Consider the following 22,760-nt stretch of genomic DNA (forward strand, 5'->3'; position numbering starts at 1 on the left):
CAGGACCTCAGACTGGGGTGAAGGTTCACCTTCCAACAGGACAACGACCCTAAGCACACAGCTAAGAAAACACAGGAGTGGCTTCGGGACAACTCTCTGAATGTCCTTGAGTGGCCCAGCTAGAGCCCAGACTTGAACTCTTGAACTCGATCTAACATCTCTGGAGAGACCTGAAAATATCTGTGCAGCGACGCTCCCGATCCAACCTGACAGAGCTTGAGAGGATCTGCAGAGAAGAAAGGGAGACTCTCCCCAAATACAGGTGCGCCAAGCTTGTAGCATCATATCCAAGACTCAAAGTTGTAATCGCTGCCTAAGGTGCTTCAACAAAGTACTGTGTAAAGGGTCTGAATACTTACACTCATGTAAAAAAATAAAAATGTTTTTGCTTTGTCATGTAGATTGATAAGGAGGAAAAACAATTTATTCAATTTCAGAATAAGGCTGTAATGTAACAAAACGTGGAAAAAGTCAAGGGGTCGGAATATTTTCCCGAATCCACTGTATGTTTGTTGATAAATGTATGTAAATGTGCAGGTGGTGGGTGACGTCAGTGGGCATACAGAGTGTGGAGGTGAAACCTTCCGAGTTCTAAGGGGACAAATAGAAAGAAAATAAACAACAGAGATGGTTTTACCGTTATTTTTTAGATTTTTTTGAGGATAAACTGTTTACCGATAGAAAAGGAAAAAAACATCTTCCTCCTACCCTTCCCATCCATCCGTCTTCATATCAGCGCTCTCGTGCCTGCCCCCCGGTGCTCACTCTGAAGGAAACGGTAACGGTTGGCTCAGTCTCGAGCCCCACCTGCGCGTAGGACGAAGCCAAGAAGGGGCTGGCTGTTATCACCGCACAGAAGCACAGAGTAACACTAACCGACGTTGATGTAATTGTTAACGGAAGACATCTGGGCTTTGTCTAATCTATGCTATGAGGTGAATGAATCAAACCATGGAAGGCGTGAAGAATAACCGAGAGGCACAGGGTAAATTAACTCCTTGGATCCCGATAGAGGCGACGTTCAGTCAGCGTGGATAATGCGCATTTGCTGCAGGCTCTACTGTCATCACTACAGTGTAACCGGATCTCGACCGGAGACGGATGGGTTGACTCCCGCCGCGCGGAGGAGGTGGTCCCAGCCTCCGGCCCGGGCCGCCGCTCCCGGGGTGGGTCCCCATCCCGGTCCCCATCCCTGGTCCCGTTAACCGTAGGGCTAACGGGAGGGCGTGTGCCAGGGGAAAGAAGAGAGAGAAAATGCAGACGGAGGTGCCAGTAGCCCTACCGCCGGAGATAGGAGAGGAGACCATAGCGGACGGGGCAGGGAGAGAGGAGACCATAGCGGACGGGAATGGGAGAGAGGAGACCACAGTAGACGGGAATGGGAGAGAGGAGACCACAGTAGACGGGAATGGGAGAGAGGAGACCACAGCAGACGGGAATGGGAGAGAGGAGACCACAGCAGACGGGAATGGGAGAGAGGAGGTAGGCTAAGGGGAACAGTGTGACTGTGTGTGAATAGGTTAGGGGTAATGGGGATCTTTGGACCCGCGTGCTTAGCCTAATTGTCTTTAAGGTCTACCACCAATAGGCTCGATCAGATGCTCATTTTTTAAATGTGTTTATCCTTCTTTTTATAGATTTGTCACTCTTGTTTTATTCCCTCAAAGGAAACCGAGCGCATTCCTTCTTGTGGCCTTGTTGATATATATATATATGTGTGTGTGTGTGTGTGTGTGTGTGTGTGTGTGTGATGCTGCATAGTTGAAAGGGACTAAATATGCATGCCTAGGCAGACACAACACATTTAGCCTATACATGAAAGGCCAAACTTATAGGGATGGTTGGCCTACGGGGCTTTAAGCACAGAACATATCTATAGCATTTTCACACTTCCAAAAATATGTATTTTGTCAAAGGGAGAGAAAGAAATCCATGGCACGTCCAAAAGGGGCAAATACAATATTACTGTATTACCATGGCGCTGGAATTGGAGAAGTGCATTAAAAAGCAAGGTGCCCTATTTTAAGTACCTTATATTTCAGGCTGCCTCTTGCCTCTGAGACGCGTTTATGAATAGACCGACAGAATATAGAATTAGCTGAGGTTAATCAAGACGAAACACAATATAAACCTGCCATTATTAGCTGCTAGGCTGCTATTCTCATCTCCATCCTCATCCCTTCGTGTTCAATCTCTCCCTCCATCTTTCCCTTGCGGTCCCATGTCTGCATTGCAGTCTGAAGGGAAGAGCCCCTCGCCCAACCGTAAAGGACTGTTTCTCTGCCTCATATTGTCTTGTTTGGCACACTTTATACAAAATAATAAAATGCAGTACTACAGGATATTTCTTAACGTAGCTCTTTATTAGCTATAACTGGCATGTTCACGTATCTTCAACCAGGATTCAAACTGCCATGACCTAACCATTTGGGTGGTCTTAACCAATCATAGCACAGTGTGATATGGCGGTAAAAAAATGCATCCAATTACAATTCGGTATGTTTACGCATAAGAATATTACACGTCTCTCTTTTTTCTCGCCACCTCTCACCTCATCTATTCCTTTAACAACATAGCCTACCGTCTCTCACCCTCCATCTCTCTCAGTCCCTGTCCTCATCTCGCTTTCTCTCACCTAAAAAAAAACCGCATCTTGGTCATTCCTCCATCCCTCTAGTCCGGACCTGTCCCTGCTTCTCCCCTTCAATTGAAATTCTCAAGCCTCCCCCCCATTTCGCTGGCCATTTCTCAACGAATATGAATTATAAGAGGTGTGGAGGGCTAGTTATGTTTGAAGAGAGTCCTAGTTAGACATGTAGTAGTACTAGTCATTTCTCACTGAGAAGAGAAAAGCAAACAGCCATTTTAGAAGGACGTTACCGGTAGATGTTGTCAACTGTCAGTTTTGTCCGTTAAAAACAGTCCCGTCCCCCCACCCCCAAACCCACAACATTCCATGCGCGAGTCATCAGCGTTTTCCCGCCTCTTATAGTTACTTCCGCTCAGCGATCCAATCAGAATCCAGCAGATTTCAATTGTCTATTGGGGGGAGGAAATAGATAAAAACATCTATTAATTATTCGGTCAGTGTCTTTTTGTAAATACCTCGGTTTTACTGACAGTGGTTTGTTTGTAAATACCTCGGTTTTACTGACAGTGGTTTGTTTGTAAATACCTCGGTTTTACTGACAGTGGTTTGTTTGTAAATACCTCGGTTTTACTGACAATGGTTTGTAAATAGCTCGGTTTTACTGACTGGTTTGTAAATGCCACGGTTTTACTGACAGTGGTTTTAGTCACTGTAACTGCTAAATATTTAGCCATGCTCCCCATCATTTAGAAAGGCCAGAAACACGTGGTCACAACCGTGACATCATCTAGCCTAGTAGATCACAAGTAACCTAGATTTGAATGTTTGGAGATGACACATTGAACATGCAGTAGGCTACATGGTGCAGTGTCAAATCATAACAGAGGCAGAGTGGGATGGAGAGAGAGAGAGAGAGAGAGAGAGAGAGAGAGAGAGAGAGAGAGACAGAGAGAGACAGAGAGAGAGAGAGAGAGAGAGAGAGAGAGAGAGAGAGAGAGAGAGAGAGAGAGAGAGAGAGAGAGAGAGACAGAGAGAGAGAGAGAGAGAGAGACAGAGAGAGAGACAGAGAGAGAGAGAGAGAGAGAGAGAGAGAGAGACAGAGAGAGAGACAGAGAGAGAGAGAGAGAGAGAGAGAGAGAGAGAGAGAGAGAGAGAGAGAAAGGAAAAAGGAGGAGGCTGTTGTTATTTTTGTTTTGGCACTATGTTTCCCCGGGGAGGTACAATCTGTTGTTTCACAGTCATCTCTTTTGGCAGCCTCTCAGTCTCTGTCTCGTTGTCTCCCGGTCCCTCTCTTTGCAACTCTTCACACTTATCATCCGACAGACTCAAATATTCATATTTTCTTGTTCATCCATCCATTCCCGGCCCCCTGTTTTTCATAAATGATCTGATCATATTTCTGCAATCGCGTAGGTTTAAATGCATAGAGATATATTTAATAGAAAAGGTGTATAATTGACTTGAATGGTGGACGCCCATGCTATTCACTGTATTTATATGTGTTTAATCCTATGCCTCGGGTTACAGTGGCCTTGCCCCGATAACAGACTGTTAGGCAGCGTTCTAACCTCCATCTTATTCCCTATAACTTCCTGTGTACTTCTTTTGACCAGGGCCTTATGGGTGGAAAAGGACACTGTATAGGGAATATGATGCCATTTGGGACAAACGATTCATGTAAATATACTATCAATGTGGTGCAGGGTTTAACACACACACACACACACAGAGAGACAGACACACACACACACACACACACACACACACACACACACAGACACACACACAGACACACACACACACACACACACAGAGACACACACACACACACACACACACACACACAGAGACACACACACACACACACACACACAGCACAGAGACACACACACAGAAACACACACACACAGAGACACAGACAGACAGACAGACAGACAGACAGACAGACAGACAGACAGACAGACAGACAGACAGACAGACAGACAGAGACACACACACAAAGACACACAGAGAGAGAGACACACACACAGACACACACACACAGAGTACAGTCAGATAAGGGAGTAAGTAGTATGCCAGTAATCCATAAAAAGATCCACTATGTCTCTCTCTTCTGGTCTCTCTCTCTCTACTAACAGGGTCTCTCTCTCTCTCTACTAACCTGCTCTCTCTTCTGGTCTCTCTCTCTCTCTACTAACCTGCTCTCTCCTCTGCTCTCTCTCTCTCTCTACTAACCTGCTCTCTCTTCTGGTCTCTCTCTCTCTCTACTAACCTGCTCTCTCTTCTGGTCTCTCTCTCTCTACTAACCTTCTCTCTCTTCTCTCTCTCTCTCTCTACTAACCTGCTCTCTCTTCTGGTCTCTCTCTCTCTACTAACCTGCTCTCTCTTCTGGTCTCTCTCTCTCTACTAACCTGCTCTCACCTTCTGGTCTCTGTCTCTCTCTCTACTAACCTGCTCTCTCTTCTGGTCTCTCTCTCTCTCTACTAACCTGCTCTCTCTTCTGGTCTCTCTCTCTCTCTACTAACCTGCTCTCTCTTCTGGTCTCTCTCTCTCTACTAACCTGCTCTCACCTTCTGGTCTCTCTCTCTCTCTACTAACCTGCTCTCTCTTCTGGTCTCTCTCTCTCTCTACTAACCTGCTCTCTCTTCTGGTCTCTCTCTCTCTACTAACCTGCTCTCACCTTCTGGTCTCTCTCTCTACTAACCTGCTCTCTCTTCTGTCTCTCTCTCTCTCTACTAACCTGCTCTCTCTTCTTCTCTGGTCTCTCTCTCTCTCTCTCTCTCTACTAACCTGCTCTCTCTTCTGGTCTCTCTCTCTCTCTCTCTACTAACCTGCTCTCTCTTCTGGTCTCTCTGTCTCTCTACTAACCTGCTCTCTCTTCTGGTCTCTCTCTACTAACCTGCTCTCTCTTCTGGTCTCTCTCTCTCTACTAACCTGCTCTCACCTTCTGGTCTCTGTCTCTCTACTAACCTGCTCTCTCTTCTGGTCTCTCTCCCTACTAACCTGCTCTCTCTTCTGGTCTCTCTCTCTCCCTACTAACCTGCTCTCTCTTCTGGTCTCTGTCTCTCTACTAACCTGCTCTCTCTTCTGGTCTCTCTCTCTCTCTCCACTAACCTGCTCTCTCATCTGGTCTCTCTCTCTCTCTACTAACCTGCTCTCTCTTCTGGTCTCTCTCTCTACTAACCTGCTCTCTCTTCTGGTCTCTCTCTCTCTCTCTCTCTCTACTAACCTGCTCTCTCTTCTGGTCTCTCTCTCTCTACTAACCTGCTCTCTCTTCTGGTCTCTCTCTCTCTCTACTAACCTGCTCTCTCTTCTGGTCTCTCTCTCACTCTACTAACCTGCTCTCTCTTCTGGTCTCTCTCTCACTCTACTAACCTACTCTCTCTTCTGGTCTCTCTCTCCACTAACCTGCTCTCTCATCTGGTCTCTCTCTCTCTCTACTAACCTGCTCTCTCTTCTGGTCTCTCTCTCTCTCTACTAACCTGCTCTCTCTTCTGGTCTCTCTCTCTACTAACCTGCTCTCTCTTCTGGTCTCTCTCTCTCTCTACTGACCTGCTCTCTCTTCTGGTCTCTCTCTCTACTAACCTGCTCTCTCATCTGGTCTCTCTCTCTACTAACCTGCTCTCTCTTCTGGTCTCTCTCTCTCTCTCTACTAACCTGCTCTCTCTTCTGGTCTCTCTCTCTACTAACCTGCTCTCTCTTCTGGTCTCTCTCTCTCTACTAACCTGCTCTCACCTTCTGGTCTCTCTCTCTCTACTAACCTGCTCTCTTCTGGTCTCTCTCTCTCTACTAACCTGCTCTCTCTTCTGGTCTCTCTCTCTCTCTTACTAACCTGCTCTCTCTTCTGGTCTCTCTCTCTCTACTAACCTGCTCTCTCATCTGGTCTCTCTCTCTCTCTACTAACCTGCTCACTCTTCTGGTCTCTCTCTCTCTCTACTAACCTGCTCTCTCTTCTGGTCTCTCTCTCTCTCTTACTAACCTGCTCTCTTCTGGTCTCTCTCTCTCTACTAACCTGCTCTCTCATCTGGTCTCTCTCTCTCTCTACTAACCTGCTCTCTCTTCTGGTTTTCTCTCTCTCTCTCTCTCTCTCTACTAACCTGCTCTCTCTTCTGGTCTCTCTCTCTCTCTCTCTCTCGCTCTCTCTCTCTACTAACCTGCTCTCTCTTCTGGTCTCTCTCTCTCTACTAACCTGCTCTCTCTTCTGGTCTCTCTCTCTCTACTAACCTGCTCTCTCTTCTGGTCTCTCTCTCACTCTACTAACCTACTCTCTCTTCTGGTCTCTCTCTCCACTAACCTGCTCTCTCATCTGGTCTCTCTCTCTCTCTACTAACCTGCTCACTCTTCTGGTCTCTCTCTCTCTCTACTAACCTGCTCTCTTCTTCTGGTCTCTCTCTCTCTCTCTCTCTCTCTCTCTCTCTCTCTCTCCACTAACCTGCTCTCTCTTCTGGTCTCTCTCTCTCTCTACTAACCTGCTCTCTCTTCTGGTCTCTCTCTCTACTAACCTGCTCTCTCTTCTGGTCTCTCTCTCTCTCCACTAACCTGCTCTCTCTTCTGGTCTCTCTCTCTACTGACCTGCTCTCTCTTCTGGTCTCTCTCTCTACTAACCTGCTCTCTCTTCTGGTCTCTCTCTCTCTACTAACCTGCTCTCTCTTCTGGTCTCTCTCTCTCCACTAACCTGCTCTCTCTTCTGGTCTCTCTCTCTCTCCACTAACCTGCTCTCTCTTCTGGTCTCTCTCTCTACTGACCTGCTCTCTCTTCTGGTCTCTCTCTCTCTACTAACCTGCTCTCTCTTCTGGTCTCTCTCTCCACTAACCTGCTCTCTCATCTGGTCTCTCTCTCTCTCTCTACTAACCTGCTCACTCTTCTGGTCTCTCTCTCTCTCTACTAACCTGCTCTCTCTTCTGGTCTCTCTCTCTCTACTAACCTGCTCACTCTTCTGGTTTCTCTCTCTCTCTCTCTCTCTCTCTCTCGCTCTCTCTCTCTACTAACCTGCTCTCTCTTCTGGTCTCTCTCTCTCCACTAACCTGCTCTCTCATCTGGTCTCTCTCTCTCTACTAACCTGCTCACTCTTCTGGTCTCTCTCTCTCTCTACTAACCTGCTCTCTCATCTGGTCTCTCTCTCTCTCTCTACTAACCTGCTCACTCTTCTGGTCTCTCTCTCTCTCTACTAACCTGCTCTCTCTTCTGGTCTCTCTCTCTCTACTAACCTGCTCACTCTTCTGGTTTCTCTCTCTCTCTCTCTCTCTCTCGCTCTCTCTCTCTACTAACCTAACCTCTCTCTTCTGGTCTCTCTCTCTCCACTAACCTGCTCTCTCATCTGGTCTCTTTCTCTCTCTACTAACCTTCTCTATCCTCTGGTCTCTCTCTCTCTCTCTCTCTACTATCCTACTCCCTCTTCTGTTCTCTCTCTCTCTCTCTCTCTCTCTACTAACCTGCTCTCTCTTCTGGTCTCTCTCTCTCTCTACTAACCTGCTCTCTCTTCTGGTCTCTCTCTCTCTACTATCCTACTCTCTCTTCTGGTCTCTCTCTCTCTCTACTATCCTGCTCTCTCTTCTGGTCTCTCTCACTCTACTATCCTACTCTCTCGTCTGGTCTCTCTCTCTCTACTAACAGGCTCTCTCTTCTGGTCTCTCTCTCTCTACTATCCTTCTCTCTCTTCTGGTCTCTCTCTCTCTACTAACCTACTCTCTCCTCTCCCTGTCACTTTCAGCTTTCTGAGTTTTCTCTGGTTCCTTTTATAAACTGATCAATAGAAAGAGAGAGAGGGGGTGTAGAGAGAGAGAGAGGGGTGTAGAGAGAGAGAGCGGGGGTGAGAGAGAGAGAGCGGGGTGGAGAGAGGAGGGGGTGGAGAGAGAGAGGAGGGGGTGGAGAGGGGAGATGGAGAAAGAAGGGGGATGGAGAGAGAGGGGAGATGGAGAGAAAGGGGGATGGAGAGAGAGGGATAGAGAGATAGGAGGTGAGATGGAGAGAGAGGGGGATGGGAGAGAGAGGGGGGATGGAAAGAGAGGGGGATGGAGAGAGAGGGGGATTGAGAGAGAGGGGGTGGAGAGAGAGGGGGTGGGAGAGAGAGGGGGATGGAGAGAGAGGGGGATGGAAAGAGAGGGGATGGAAAGAGAGGGGGTGGAGAGAGTAGATGGATAGAGAGGTATAGTATTCCCTTCATTTTCCGCACCTCTCACAGAAAGCTCCAGTCAGCAGTGAACCAGTTAAACAGTGTGTACGTGTGTGGAGCCAAGTTATCAGAGCTGTTGCAGCTAGTCTCTGCATAGTGCAGGGTTGGAGCGAAGGATGGAGAGAGAGGGAGAGCGACATGGAGAGAGAGAAGAAGAGAGTGAGATGGAAAGGGAAGGATAGTTGTGCTGACTGGACATCTGGCGAGGGCACTAGTGTCATTCTCTCTTTCCTTGCCTCCCTCCCTCCCTCCATCCCTCCATAACCAAGACCACTACATAACCAAGACAACAACATAACCAAGACAACAGCGTAACCAAGACAACAGCATAACCAAGACAACAGTGCAACCAAGACAACAGCGTAACCATGACAACAACGTAACCCGGGCACGACAACAATGTAACCAAGACAACAATGTAACCAAGACAACAACGTAACCCTGACAACAACATAACCCAGACAACACAAACAGAGTGAGAGAGACCACCCAGTACTGTGTATCTCACTTCTAGATGTCAGTCAGATTGGGATAGGTCTGGGAGAGCGTGTGGATTTAAATAATTCACTATGCTCGTAGCAGCATGAACATATGACATCTCTGCTGTGGGAAAGTGGGTTTTTATAAGAAGCACTTAGACAGTGTATGTTTGTGCGTGTCTGTGCTAGTGCACTTAGCTCATGATGGATAGATAAGGCAATGAAGGATACTATACTGTATTCAACACACACACACACAGGTTAGGTTCAGGTAAGACTAGACACTAGTTAAGGTAAGGGTCAGGTATGTGGTTAACATCTAAATATTGCACTACTTCTAGTGTTTCTCCTTGGCCCTTAGCGACTACAAAACCTGTCACTTAGTGACCACATTACCTGGCCCTTAGCGACGGAATCACTTGGCCCTTAGCGACCGCAATACCTGGCCCTTAGCAACTGCAAAACCTGGCCCTTCGTGACCACATTACCTGGCCCTTAGCGATGGCATCACCTGGCCCTCAGCTGCACCAGGCCCTTAGCGACGGCATCGAATGACCCTTAGCAACAGCATCACCTGGCCGTTTGCGACGGCATCACCAGCGCTTAGCGACGGCAGCACCTGGCCCTTAGCGACGGCAGCACCTGGCCCTTAGCGACGGCAGCACCTGGCCCTTAGCGACGGCAGCACCTGGCCCTTAGCGACGGCAGCACCTGGCCCTTAGCGACGGCAGCATCTGGCCCTTAGCGACGGCAACACCTGGCCCTTAGCGATGGCAGCACCTGGCCCTTAGCGACCACATTATGGACAGAGGTTTCCATTGGAACCAGAACCTTCTCAACACATGGATGATCGCGCACACACACACACACACACACACACACACACACACTGCAAATGTCAGATCCCCCCCCCCACCCCCACAGGAGACAGAGAAACACAGATAGGAGAGGTGTGTGTGACTCCAATCTTCACTCTGTCCTGTAATTGTTTTGGGCTTTACGTGGGATTACAACATTATCATTGTGTGTTGATGTGATATTTGAATTATGAGTACCCCTCCTCTCCCGTCTAATTGCTGCTGTAATCTGTGGTTTGTGAGGGATTACAACATTATCACTCACAGAGATCTATGCTGCCCTACCAAGCAAAAAAAGGCAGTAACTGCTCATTTGGTTCGAAAATGAGTTAATGTCATTTTTGCAACATTAAATACATGCTTAATCACTCGGACAAGTATCCTGCCTCTATTGTATTGTGTTTATAGGTAAATGAGGGTAATGTTAACAGTAACTGTATAAAGTTACTGTGAAAACCAAGGTAAATAAAAAAACACTTTTCTCAGTTCCACACTATGAATAGTTACTGCCATTTTGCTTGGTAGGGCAGTATAGCTGTTGGTGTTATATGACACTGCAATAGAAGTGAACATGCTATTTACTTTGTCGTTGTCCGTCCGTCCGTCCGTCCCCCCCCCCCCCCCCTAACAGCAGCGTCCCCTCCAGAAGTCCTTTGCCGCCTCTCTGTGTCGTGAGTCTCACTGGAAGTGCCTCCTCTTGACTCTTCTCATGTACGGGTGTTTTGCCATGCTGGGTTGGTGTGCAGTCTGCCGTGTGCCTGTCCTGGGCTCCGGGGAGCACGTGGTCGTCTCGGCTACGGCTGCCACTACCGCCGCCTCCTCCTCTGACTTGCCTCAACTACACCTTGACAGGTTAGTGTGTGTTACGTTTACTTCAGTCGAAAAGAAAATATGGCAAATCTTCCTTTTCTAATTGGACCCTTTTGTGTTTTATGTTAATTGTCTCTTCTCGTTTGTTGCTTTGTTTATCGCTTTTATGGTTTTGTTTTTACTGCTGTAAATAAGTGTTAATGGGGTTTTAAATACACTTTAAATAAAGTTAAATACACATTTAAATAAAGTTAAATTCTCTTTTAAATAAAGTTATATTCTCTTTTAAATAAAGTTCAATTTTCTTTTAAATAAAGATAAATTCTCTTTTAAATAAAGTTAAATGCACTTTAAATAAAGTTACATTATCTTTTGAATAAAGTTAAATTCAAGTTGAATTGTGTTTGTATCCTCCATCCAGTTCAAGAGGCTATCTGTACATTCCTAAAAGCCTCTGCATTTACTGCGATACGGTCTCTGCAGAAGTCATGGCATTCACACTTCCCGCCCCCACCTACCGTCAACCAATCATGTTACAACATTTGGGCGGCGCACTGCGATGCGGTACAGAGCTCAGTTTGGCCTCTGTCTGCCTCCAGAGGCTCCACAACTCCGTCACACCATCCATATGGAGCCTCCGAACTTTTAAATAAAGTTTGATTGTGTTTGTATGAACATGACCTTTCTCTCTTTCGCCCTCCTCTAACTTCTCTTCCTTTATCCCCCTCCCCCCTCCTCTCTCTCCCTCCCCCTCCTCCCTCTTCTCTCTCCCTCCCCCTCTCTCTCTCTCTCCCTCCCCCTCCTCTCTCTCTCTCCCTCCCCCTCCTGTCTCTCTCTCCCTCCCCCTCCTCTCTCTCACTCTCTCCCCCTCCCTCCCCCTCCTCTCTCACCTCTCCCCCTCCCTCTCCCCTCCTCTCTCTCTCTCCCCCCCTCTCTCTCTCCCCCCCTCTCTCTCCCCCCCCCTCCTCTCTCTCCCCCCTCTCTCTCTCTCTCCACCTCCTCTCTCTCTCTCTCCTCCTCCTCCTCTCTCTCTCTCTCTCTCTCTCCCCCTCCTCCTCTCTCTCCCTCCCCCTCCTCTCTTCTCCCTCCTCTAACAGCCCATGTTCCAGTGGTTATGTGTATATTCCTCTAGCCTTCCTAGCCATGCTGTATGTGGTGTATCTAGTGGAATGCTGGCACTGTTACTCCAAGACCGCCATTTTGGCTCACGCGGAGACGGCAGAGGTACGTGACTTTGACTTCCATTTTGGTTGAGACTTTCATTGTGTGTCCCTATCTGTTGTTATTTTGGGGAAATCTAATTGGCTTTGGTAAAGTGGGCAAGGGGTGTTTAGTAGAGTGAGTTGGGGAGACTGACTGTGTGTGTGTGTGTCCAGGTGAGTTGGGGAGACTGACTGTGTGTGTCCAGGTGAGTTGGGGAGACTGACTGTGTGTGTGTCCAGGTGAGTTGGGGAGACTGACTGTGTGTGTGTCCAGGTGAGTTGGGGAGACTGACTGTGTGTGTGTCCAGGTGAGTTGGGGAGACTGACTGTGTGTCCAGGTGAGTTGGGGAGACTGACTGTGTGTGTGTCCACCCAGGTGTATGAGCGTGTCACAAAGCTCCAGCAGGCCACTCCTTGTATCTGGTGGAAGGCCATCAGTTACCACTACGTCAGACGGACCAGACAGGTGACCAGGTATCGCAACGGAGACGCTTATACCACCACACAGGTAAGGAGACACACACAGGTTAGCAGGAAGGGGTGAAAACCCACACCTCCAGCTCTGAGTTCAATTACACTACAACATTACCCCTGTAACCTGTCCCTCTCTACCCCCCATACAACATTACCCCTGTAACCTGTCCCTCTCTACCTCTCTACCCCCATACAACATTACCCCTGTAACCTGTCCCTCTCTACCCCCATACATCATTACCCCTGTAACCCCTCTACATTACCCCTGTAACCTGTCCCTCTCTACCCCCATACAACATTACCCCTGTAACCTGTCCCTCTCTACCCCCCATACAACATTACCCTGTAATCTGTCCCTCTCTACCCCCATACAACATTACCCCTGTAATCTGTCCCTCTCTACCCCCATACAACATTACCCTTGTAACCTGTCCTTCTCTACCCCCATACAACATTACCCCTGTAACCTGTCGACCCCCCTACTACCCCTGTAACCTGTCCCTCTCCCCCCATACAACATTACCCCTGTAACCTGTCCCTCTCTACCCCCCATACAACATTACCCCTGTAACCTGTCCCCCTACCCCCATACAACATTACCCCTGTAATCTGTCCCTCTCTACCCCCATACAACATTACCCCTGTAACCTGTCCCTCTCTAGCCCCCCCCCCATACAACATTACCCCTGTAACCTGTCCCTCTCTACCCCCATACAACATTACCCCTGTAATCTGTCCCTCTCTACCCCCATACAACATTACCCCTGTAATCTGTCCCTCTCTACCCCCATACAACATTACCCCTGTAACCTGTCCTCTACCTCTCTACCCCATATAACATTACCCCTGTAACCTGTCCCTCTCTACCCCCATACAACATTACCCCTGTAACCTGTCCTTCTCTACCCCCATACAACATTACTCCTGTAACCTGTCCCTCTCTACCCCCATACAACATTACCCCTGTAACCTGTCCCTCTCTACCCCCCACACAACATTACCCCTGTAACCTGTCTCTCTGTAACCCCTCTATATTATATATTTTTCCCACCCTTATTTAACCAGGTAGGCCAGTTGAGAACTAGTTCTCATTTACAACTGCGACCTGGCCAAGATAAAGCAAAGCAGTGCGACACGAACAACAACACAGAGTTACACGTGGAATAAACAAACGTATAGTCAATAACACAATAGAAAAAATAAAGTCTATATACAGTGTGTGCAAATGGCGTGAAGTAAGGCAATAAATAGGCCATAGTTGCGAAGTAATTACAATTTAGCAAATTAACACTGGAGTGATAGATGGGCAGATGATGATGTGCAAGTAGAAATACTGATGTGCAAAAGAGAAGAAAAGTAAATAAAAACAATATGGGGATGAGGTAGGTAGATTGGGTGGGCTATTTACAGATGGGCTATGTACAGCTGCAGCGATCAATTAGCTGCTCAGATAGTTGATGTTTAAAGTTAGTGAGGGAAATATAAGTCTCCAGCTTCAGCTATTTTTGCAATTTGTTCCAGTCATTGGCGGCAGAGAACTGGAAGGAAAGGCTGCCAAAGGAAGTGCTGGCTTTGGGGGTGACCAGGGAGATACACCTGCTGGAGTGCGTGCTACGGGTGGGTGTTGTTATCGTGACCAGTGAGCTGAGATAAGGCGGAGCTTTACCTAGCAAAGACTTATAGATGACCTGGAGCCAGTGGGTCTGGCGACGAATATGTAGCAAGGGCCAGCCGACGAGAGCGTACAGGTCGCGGTGGTGTATGGGGCTTTGGTGACAAAACGGATGGCACTGTGATAGACTACATCCAGTTTGCTGAGTAGAGTATTGGAGGCTATTTTGTAAATGATATCATCGAGGATTGTTGCGAAATAGGAAGCCGATTCTAGATTTAATTATTTTGGATTGGAGATGTCTAATATAAGTCTGGAAGGAGAGTTTACAATCTAGCCAGACACCTAGGTATTTTTAGTTGTCCACATATTCTAAGTTGGAAATGTCCAGAGTAGTGATGCTGGGCGGGTGCAGGCAGCGAACGGTTGAAAAGCATGCATTTAGTTTTACTAGCGTTTAAGAGCAGTTGGAGGCCACGGAAGGAGTGTTGTATGGCATTGAAGCTCGTTTGGAGGTTAGTTAACACAGTGTCCAAAGAAGGGCCAGATGTTTACAGAATGGTATTGTCTGCGTAGAGGTGGATCAGGGATCACCCGCAGCAAGAGCAACATTGTTGATATATACAGAGAAAAGAGTCAGCCCGAGAATTGAACCCAGTGGCACCCCCATAGAGACTGCCAGAGGTCCGGACAACAGGTCCTCCGATTTCACACACTGAACTCTGTCAGAGATGTAGTTGGTGAATAAGACGAGGCAGTCATTTGAAAAACCAAGGCTATTGAGTCTGCCGATAAGAGTACAGTGATTGACAGATTCAAAAGCCTTGGCCCGGTCGATGAAGATGGCTGCACAGTACTGTCTTTTATCGATGGTGGTTATGATATCGTTTCGTACCTTGAGCGTGGCTGAGGTGCATCAGTGACAAGCTCGGAAACCGGATTGCACAGTGGAGAAGGTACAGTGGGATTCGAGATGGTCAGTGATCTGTTTATTGACTGGGCTTTTGAAGACTTTAGAAAGGCAGGGCAGGATGGATATACTGTAGCTCTGTAGCAGTTTGGGTCTAGAGTGTCACCCCCTTTGAAGAGGGGGATGACCGCGGCAGCTTTCCAATCTTTAGGGATCTCGGACCATACGAAAAAGAGGTTGAACAGACTGGTAATAGGGGTTGCAACAATGGAGGCAGATAATTGTAGAAAGTGAGGGTCCAGATTGTCTAGCCCAGCTGATTTGTATGGGTCCAGGTTTTGCAGCTCTTTCAGAACATCTGCTATCTGGATTTTGGTGAAGGAGATGCTGGGGAGGCTTGGGCACGTAGCTGTGGGGGTGCGGAGCTGCTGGCAAGGGTTGGGGAAGCCAGGAGGAAAGCATGGCCAGCCATAGAGAAATGCTTATTGAAATTCTTGATTATTGTGAATTTATCGGTGGTGACAGTGTTTCCTGTCATCAGTGCAGTGGGCAGCTGGGAGGAGGTGCTCTTATTCTCCAAGGACTTTACAGTGTCCCAAAACATTTTGGAGTTAGAGCTACAGGATGCACATTTCTGATTGAAAAAGCTAGCCTTCGCTTTCCTGACTGACAGCGTGTATTGGTTCCTGACTTCCCTGAGAAGTTGTATATCGCGGGGACTATTCGATGCTAGTGCAGTACACCACAGGATGTTTTTGTGCTGGTCGAGGTCAGTCAGGTCTGGAGTGAACCAAGTGCTATATCTGTTCTTATTTCTAATTTAAGATGGCAAGGAAATTACTTTTAAAGAATGACCAGGCATCCTCGACTGACGGGATGAGATCAATATCCTTCCAGGATACCCGGGCCAGGTCGATTAGAAAGGCCTGCTCGCAGAAGTGTTTTAGGGAGCGTTTGACAGTGATGAGTGGTGGTCGTTTGACCGCGGACCCATAGCGGATGCAGGCAATGAGGCAGTGATCGCTGAGATCCTGATTGAAAACAGCAGAGGTATATTTGGAGGGCAAGTTGGTCAGGATAATATCTATGAGGGTGCCCATGTTTACGGATTTAGGGTTGCACCTGGTGGGTTCCTTGGTAATTTGTGTGAGATTGAGGGCAACTATCTTAGATTGTAGGACTGCCGGGGTGTTAAGCATATCCCAGTTTAGGTCACCTAACAGAAGAAACTCTGAAGATACAGTTGAGGTCGGAAGTTTACATACACCTTAGCCAAATACATTTAAACTGAGTTTCACAATTCCTGACATTTAATCCTAGTAAAAATTCCCTGTTTTAGGTCAGTTAGGACCAACACTTTATTTTAAGAATAAAGTGTCAGAATAATAGTAGAGAATAATAGTAGAGAGAATTATTTATTTCAGCTTTTATTTCTTCACATTCCCAGTGGGTCAAAAGTTTACATACACTCAATTAGTATTTGGAAGCATTGCCTTTAAATGGTTTAACTTGGGTCAAAAGTTGCGGGTAGCCTTCCACAAACTTCCCACAATAAGTTGGGTGAATTTTGGCCCATTTGTCCTGACAGAGCTGGTGTGACTCAGTCACACACGCAGTTCTGCCCATAAATGTTCTATAGGTCAGGGCTTTGTGATACCTTGACTATCTTTTTTTCCACAACTTTGTCAGTATGCCTGAGGTCAGTTTTCATTTGGAAGACCCATTTGTGACCAAGCTTTAACTTCCTGACTGATGTCTTGAGATGTTGCTTCAATGTTTCCACATCATTTTCCTCCTTCGTGATGCCATCTATTTTGTGAAGTGCACTAGTCCCTCCTGCAGCAAAGAACCCCCACAACATGATGCTGCCACCCCTATGCTTCACGGATGGGATGGTGTTCTTCAGCTTACAATTCTCCCCCCTTTTCCTCCAAACATAAAGATGGTCATTATAGCCAAACAGTTCTATTTTTGTTTCATCAGACCAGAGGACATTTCTTCAAAAAGTACGATCTTTGTCCCAATGTGCAGTTGCAAACCATAATCTGGCTTTTTTTATGGCGGTTTTGGAGCAGTGGCTTCTTCCTTGCTGAACGGCCTTTCAATTGATGTTGATATAGGACTTGTTTTACTGTGGATATAGATACTTTTGTATCTGTTTCCTCCAGCATCTTCACAAGGTCCTTTGCTGATGTTCTGGGATTGAGTTGCGTTTTTCGTACGTTCATCTCTAGGAGACGCTCTTTCCTGAGCGGTATGACGGCTTCGTGGTCCCATGGTGTTTATACTTGCATACTATTGTTTGTACAGATGAACGTGGTGCCTTCAGGCATTTGGAAATTGCTCCTAAGGATGAGCCATACTTGTGGAGGTCTACCATATTTTTCGGAGGTCTTGCAGATTTCTTTTGATTTTCCCATGATGTTATGCGAAGGGGCACTGAGTTTGAAGGTAGGCCCTGTTATACATCCACAGGTACACCTCCAACTGACTCAAATGATGCCAATTAGCCTATCAGAAGCTTTTAAAGCCATGACATCATTTTCTGGAATTTTCCAAGCTGTTTAAAGGCACAGTCAATTTAGTGTATGTAAACTTCTGACCCACTGGAATTGTGATACAGTGAATTATAAGTGAAATAATCTGTCTGTAAACAATTGTTGGAACAATTACTTGTGTCATGCAGAAAGTAGATGTCCTAACCGACTTGCCAAAACTATAGTTCGTTAACAAGAAATTTGTGGAGTTGTTGAAAAACGAGTTTTAATGACTATCCTAAGTATATGTACACTTCCGACTTCAACTGTAGATGTGTAATTCACATATGGTGTCCAGGGCACAGCTGGGAGCTGAGGGGGGTCTATAACAGGCATATATAACATATGTAGAGTGGGACTAGGAGCTCCGCAGTAAACTAAAACAATGATAACTACTCTAAACAACAGTATACAAGGCATATTGACATTTAACCTGTCTCTCTGTAACCCCTCTACATTACCCCTGTAACCCCTCTACATTACCCCTGTAACCTGTCTCTCTGTAACCCCTCTACATTACCCCTGTAACCTGTCTCTCTGTATCAGGTGTACCATGAGAGGGTTAACACCCACGCCTCCAGCTCTGAGTTTGATTACGGTCGTCACCGGGTTAAAGACGTCTCCAAAGAGCTCCAGGGACTTCAGGAGCATCCAGCTGTCAGGCTCCGCTTCACCAAGTGTTTCAGGTGAACACACACACACATTTGGAATTCTAGATATTCTTTTACAAAGCATTGTTGAAAATTCAGAAAAATATACTTTTCTTGTGAGTTGAGTTTCCCAACCTTAGACTGGTTTGTGCTACTGGAAAAGCACTATGAAATCCAATCTGTCAGTGAATCGATCAATGAATCAATTGTTCTTCCGTTTCAGTTTCGCCAGTGCCCGTGCGGAGGCTGCATACCTCACCCAGCGAGCACACTTCTTCGGAGACAACGAGGGTCTGGACGATTACATGGAAGCACGAGAGGGGATGCATCTAAAGAACGTGGATTTCAAGGAGCATATCCTTGCGTTCCCAGACCCGACCCGGCAACCGTGGTATTCCCGACACCGGGTCTTCTGGCTAGCCTCAGTGTTCCTCTTCTCCTGGCCGCTCCGGGTCGTGTCGGAGTATCGCACGGCGTACGTACACTACCACGTGGAGAAACTGTTCGGAGAGGAGACGCTCCGTGAGGACGGAGGAGGCGACGGAGTGACGGAGAACGGAGGAACGACGGGAGGAGAGAGGAGCGTCAACGGAGGGTCGAGCTACAGAGCGATATCGCGGGTGAACACGGTGGACATGACAGAGCTGGAGTGGCATATTCGCTGTAATCAACAAATGGTTCCTTCGTATTCCGAAGCTCTTCTCATGGACTTGGAGAGAGAGAGCAATGGAGGAGTTAGTGGAACAGGAGAAACTAACACCACCACCTCCACACCTGGAGCTCCAGGCTCAGACCCCATCCAGGGGGGCATCCCAGCTGGTATGGCCCACCCAGTGGCCTTCTCTTCGGCCTACCTCCTCCAGAGCTGCCCCCGGTGCCGGAGAACCACGTCCAGCTCCAGCCTACCGTCCAGGCTAAGGGCACCGACGGGGAATCAAGCTCTGCTGAACGGCACCGTGGCTGAGATGAGGGTGAACGGCGTAGGGGGTGGCGGGGGAGGGCAGGGGGGAGGAGGAGGAGGAGGAGGAGGGAGGTTAGTGGTGAGTCGTAGTGGGTTCTCTCTAGGGAGAACACGGCCGAGACCGGCGAGTCTGCTTCACTCTCGTAGTATGGGGGGAGGACTGGGGGGAGGACTGGGAGGAGGACGTGGGGAGGACGGAGGAGGAGGAGGGTTACTGGGGTTAGGGTCCCGGCAGGGTCAGGATGACGAGGAGGAGAGTCGAGGAGTTCTGGAAGGAGAGAGGGATGAAGAACAGGAGGAGGAGAGAGATGAGGAAGCAGCGCATGAGGGAGGAGGAGGAGAGGTAGATGAGGGGGTGAGGGAGGGAGAGAGAGATAGACCTCCTTCTTATCACGATGCGTTTTTCTTCCCGGTGCTGATCGTACACGGAGAGGAGAGCTGCCACGGTGGCGATGATGTGATGGACATAATAGTAAACTAACAGAAAACAAAAGGGATTAAATAAGAGATCAAATTTAAATAGATTGATTGTCATAGTCTGACAGTGGAAAGAAGGGATATTGTAGTACAGGACAAGAAAGAGGGGGATGTTGGAGAGAGAGAGGTCTGATAATATGATAGAGATAGAGAGAGGTCTGATAATATGACAGAGATAGAGAGGTCTGATAATATGACAGAGATAGAGAGGTCTGATAATATGACAGAGAGAGAGAGGTCTGATAATATGACAGAGATAGAGAGGTCTGATAATATGACAGAGATAGAGAGGTCTGATAATATGACGGAGATAGAGAGGTCTGATAATATGACAGAGATCGAGAGGTCTGATAATATGACAGAGATAGAGAGGTCTGATAATATGACAGAGATAGAGAGGTCTGATAATATGACAGAGAGAGAGAGGTCTGATAATATGACAGAGATAGAGAGGTCTGATAATATGACAGAGATAGAGAGGTCTGATAATATGACGGAGATAGAGAGGTCTGATAATATGACGGAGATCGAGAGGTCTGATAATATGACAGAGAGAGAGAGGTCTGATAATATGACAGAGAGAGAGAGAGGTCTGATAATATGACAGAGATAGAGAGGTCTGATAATATTACAGAGAGAGAGAGAGAGGTCTGATAATATGACAGAGAAATGCAGACCGAAAGAATATGTGGGAAAGAAATAGAGAGGGAGAGAGAGGGTAGTTTTAAATGGAGGGTAGTAGACTGAACATTGGAATGTTTTCCAGATACAATATCTATGCAAGGATATTGTCTGAGTATGTAGGAGACAGATACTGTAGGAGGCAGATACTGTAGGAGGCAGACACTGTAGGAGACAGATACTGTAGGAGGCAGACACTGTAGGAGACAGACACTGTAGGAGACAGACACTGTAGGAGACAGACACTGTAGGAGACAGACACTGTAGGAGACAGACACTGTAGGAGACAGATACTGTAGGAGGCAGACACCGTAGTAGGCAGACACCGTAGGAGGCAGACACCGTAGGAGGCAGACACCGTAGGAGACAGATACTGTAGAAGTAGGTGATTGTATAAAAAGATGGCTGTTTCCCAAATGGGACCCTGTTCCATATTTTAGTGACCGGAAATGTTTCTCTGAAATAGGTAAACAAGAGGGCTGGTAAATATGTTTGCGGGGTACGGGATGTCACCTTCAGCGACGGGACATCGGACGCCACCATTTAGGATCTGCTCTTTTGAGACAGAGGAGAAGAGGAGGGCAAAGAAAAGACAGGATGCTGGAGATGAAAGACAAAAACAGAGCATGTGTATTCCTCTTTTTATCTCGTCTTCCACGGAACGGATGGAGAACGAGAGTTCCGTTCTCCACCAACTGAAGGAGAGGAGTAGATGGAACATTCTGGAAACAGCTCAACATGCTATGGATAGACATGGACACTGAGCATCCAATCATCTGGGAGTGCCATCATGAACCAGTTCTTCTATAAACTGTGTGTGTGTGTGTGTGTGTGTGTGTGTGTGTGTGTGTGTGTGTGTGTGTGTGTGTGTGTGTGTGTGTGTGTGTGTGTGTGTGTGTGTGTGTGTGTGTGTGTGTGTGTGTGTGTGTTCACAGTCACCTCTACAGATAGGAGGCTATCTATTTTCCATCACACTGGACCCAGTCTTCTACAGCCAACAACCCAGCGCAGCAAAACAAAATGGAGGATATCTGATCCTTCCTCTCTGACCTCCTATAGCCTTGTTATCACTGTCTGCCTGCTTGGCGTTTCACATTACACCCTATTTCCTGAGTAGTGCACTACTTTTGACCAGAGGCTTTATGGGACAGCCCTATGTGTATGTATACTGCCCTTTATATGGTATGTGGCCCTGGTCAAAAGTAGGGCACTACATTGGGAATAGGGCACCATCACCCACTCCGCTGTCCTCATCTACCCAGAGTTCGAGGTGAGGAACTGGGCTTGAGTTACAAGCAGCTCTCTCTCTCTCTCTCTCTCCAACCTCCCCGTGGCAGTAATCAACGGTATCTATGGTTGGATTACTGGATCCTCGTGGTTTCTATGACGATCTGAGGTGGTCCTGGTGCACGGGCTATGATCCTAGCTCCACCAATGTTTAGCCAACGAGGGAGAGAGAATTACATTCTACTAAATGACAAACTTGACCACAAACAGAGGATGACCTGTTTTTTTCAGCGTGTGGTCCTTGCTCACACACACTGAGCCTTTGATTTGGTGTCGTCTCTGTCTTTTTCTGAGAACAGTGGCAAGATAAATCACACACACACATACGTGCATTCCCATGAGATCACCACTTGTCCAAGCACACTGGTCGCCACGCACACTGGTCGCCCCGTACGTGTGCAGGCAACATTGGTTCCATTTTGTCGCTATGCTGTCGGAATGTCTTTGTGTTGCAGTACGAATGTTGACAGGTTGACAATTATATTATTACTATGATGGAAGACAATCTTCGAATCACACCCTATTCCCTAGACAAACAGGACACTACTTTCTGGCCAGGGTGGCACCCTGTTCCCTAGACAAACAGGACACTACTTTCTGGCCAGGGTGGCACCCTGTTCCCTAGACAAACAGGACACTACTTTCTGGCCAGGGTGGCACCCTGTTCCCAAGGCTTCTGAACTTTCTAATTTCCACTTTTAAATGTAAGACTTGATTTTTCCCTTACGAAAATGTTTTATCAACCCTTTTAAAAAATGTCCATTAATTATAATCCACAAGGTTTATTTTCCTGTTGTAGCAAACTGGCTCAAATTAAGATGCAACATCTGTATTCCTCATCTAGGGAATAGGGTTCTAGGGAATAGGGTACATGAGGAATAGGGTTCTAGGGAATAGGGTTCTCGGGAATAGGGTACATGAGGAATAGGGTTCTAGGGAATAGGCTACATGAGGAATAGGGTTCTAGGGAATAGGGTTCTAGGGAATAGGGTACATGAGGAATAGGGTTTAGGGTACCATTGACCTGGTCTTTGTAATGTCTCTGATGGGTTCCAGTCATC

At 47.3% G+C, this 22,760-nt stretch overlaps 1 protein-coding gene across 1 annotated transcript; it reads left to right on the forward strand.

Moving 5' to 3' along the window:
• Positions 1–1,427: 1,427 nt before the first annotated feature.
• On the forward strand, positions 1,428–20,959 carry LOC112219031 (transmembrane protein 151B-like). The gene is made up of 7 exons (XM_042297820.1): positions 1,428–1,482; positions 10,730–10,950; positions 12,006–12,132; positions 12,487–12,618; positions 18,190–18,329; positions 18,517–19,333; positions 20,879–20,959. Exons 2-7 carry the CDS (start codon positions 10,808–10,810, stop codon positions 20,957–20,959), a joined length of 1,440 nt encoding a protein of 479 aa, XP_042153754.1. The 5' UTR covers positions 1,428–1,482; positions 10,730–10,807.
• Positions 20,960–22,760: the final 1,801 nt, after the last annotated feature.

The sequence above is a fragment of the Oncorhynchus tshawytscha genome, linkage group LG15, assembly GCF_018296145.1.
Source record: "Oncorhynchus tshawytscha isolate Ot180627B linkage group LG15, Otsh_v2.0, whole genome shotgun sequence".
Classification (NCBI taxonomy): domain Eukaryota; kingdom Metazoa; phylum Chordata; class Actinopteri; order Salmoniformes; family Salmonidae; genus Oncorhynchus; species Oncorhynchus tshawytscha.

Coding starts and splice junctions, on each gene's coding strand:
- LOC112219031 (XM_042297820.1), top strand. CDS start 10,808: ATGTACGGGTGTTTTGCCATGCTGGGTTGGTGTGCAGTCTGCCGTGTG. Junction 18,330..18,516: donor CGCTTCACCAAGTGTTTCAG/GTGAACACACAC, acceptor CTTCCGTTTCAG/TTTCGCCAGTGCCCGTGCGG. Junction 19,334..20,878: donor GAGGAGGAGGGAGGTTAGTG/GTGAGTCGTAGT, acceptor TCTCTGAAATAG/GTAAACAAGAGGGCTGGTAA.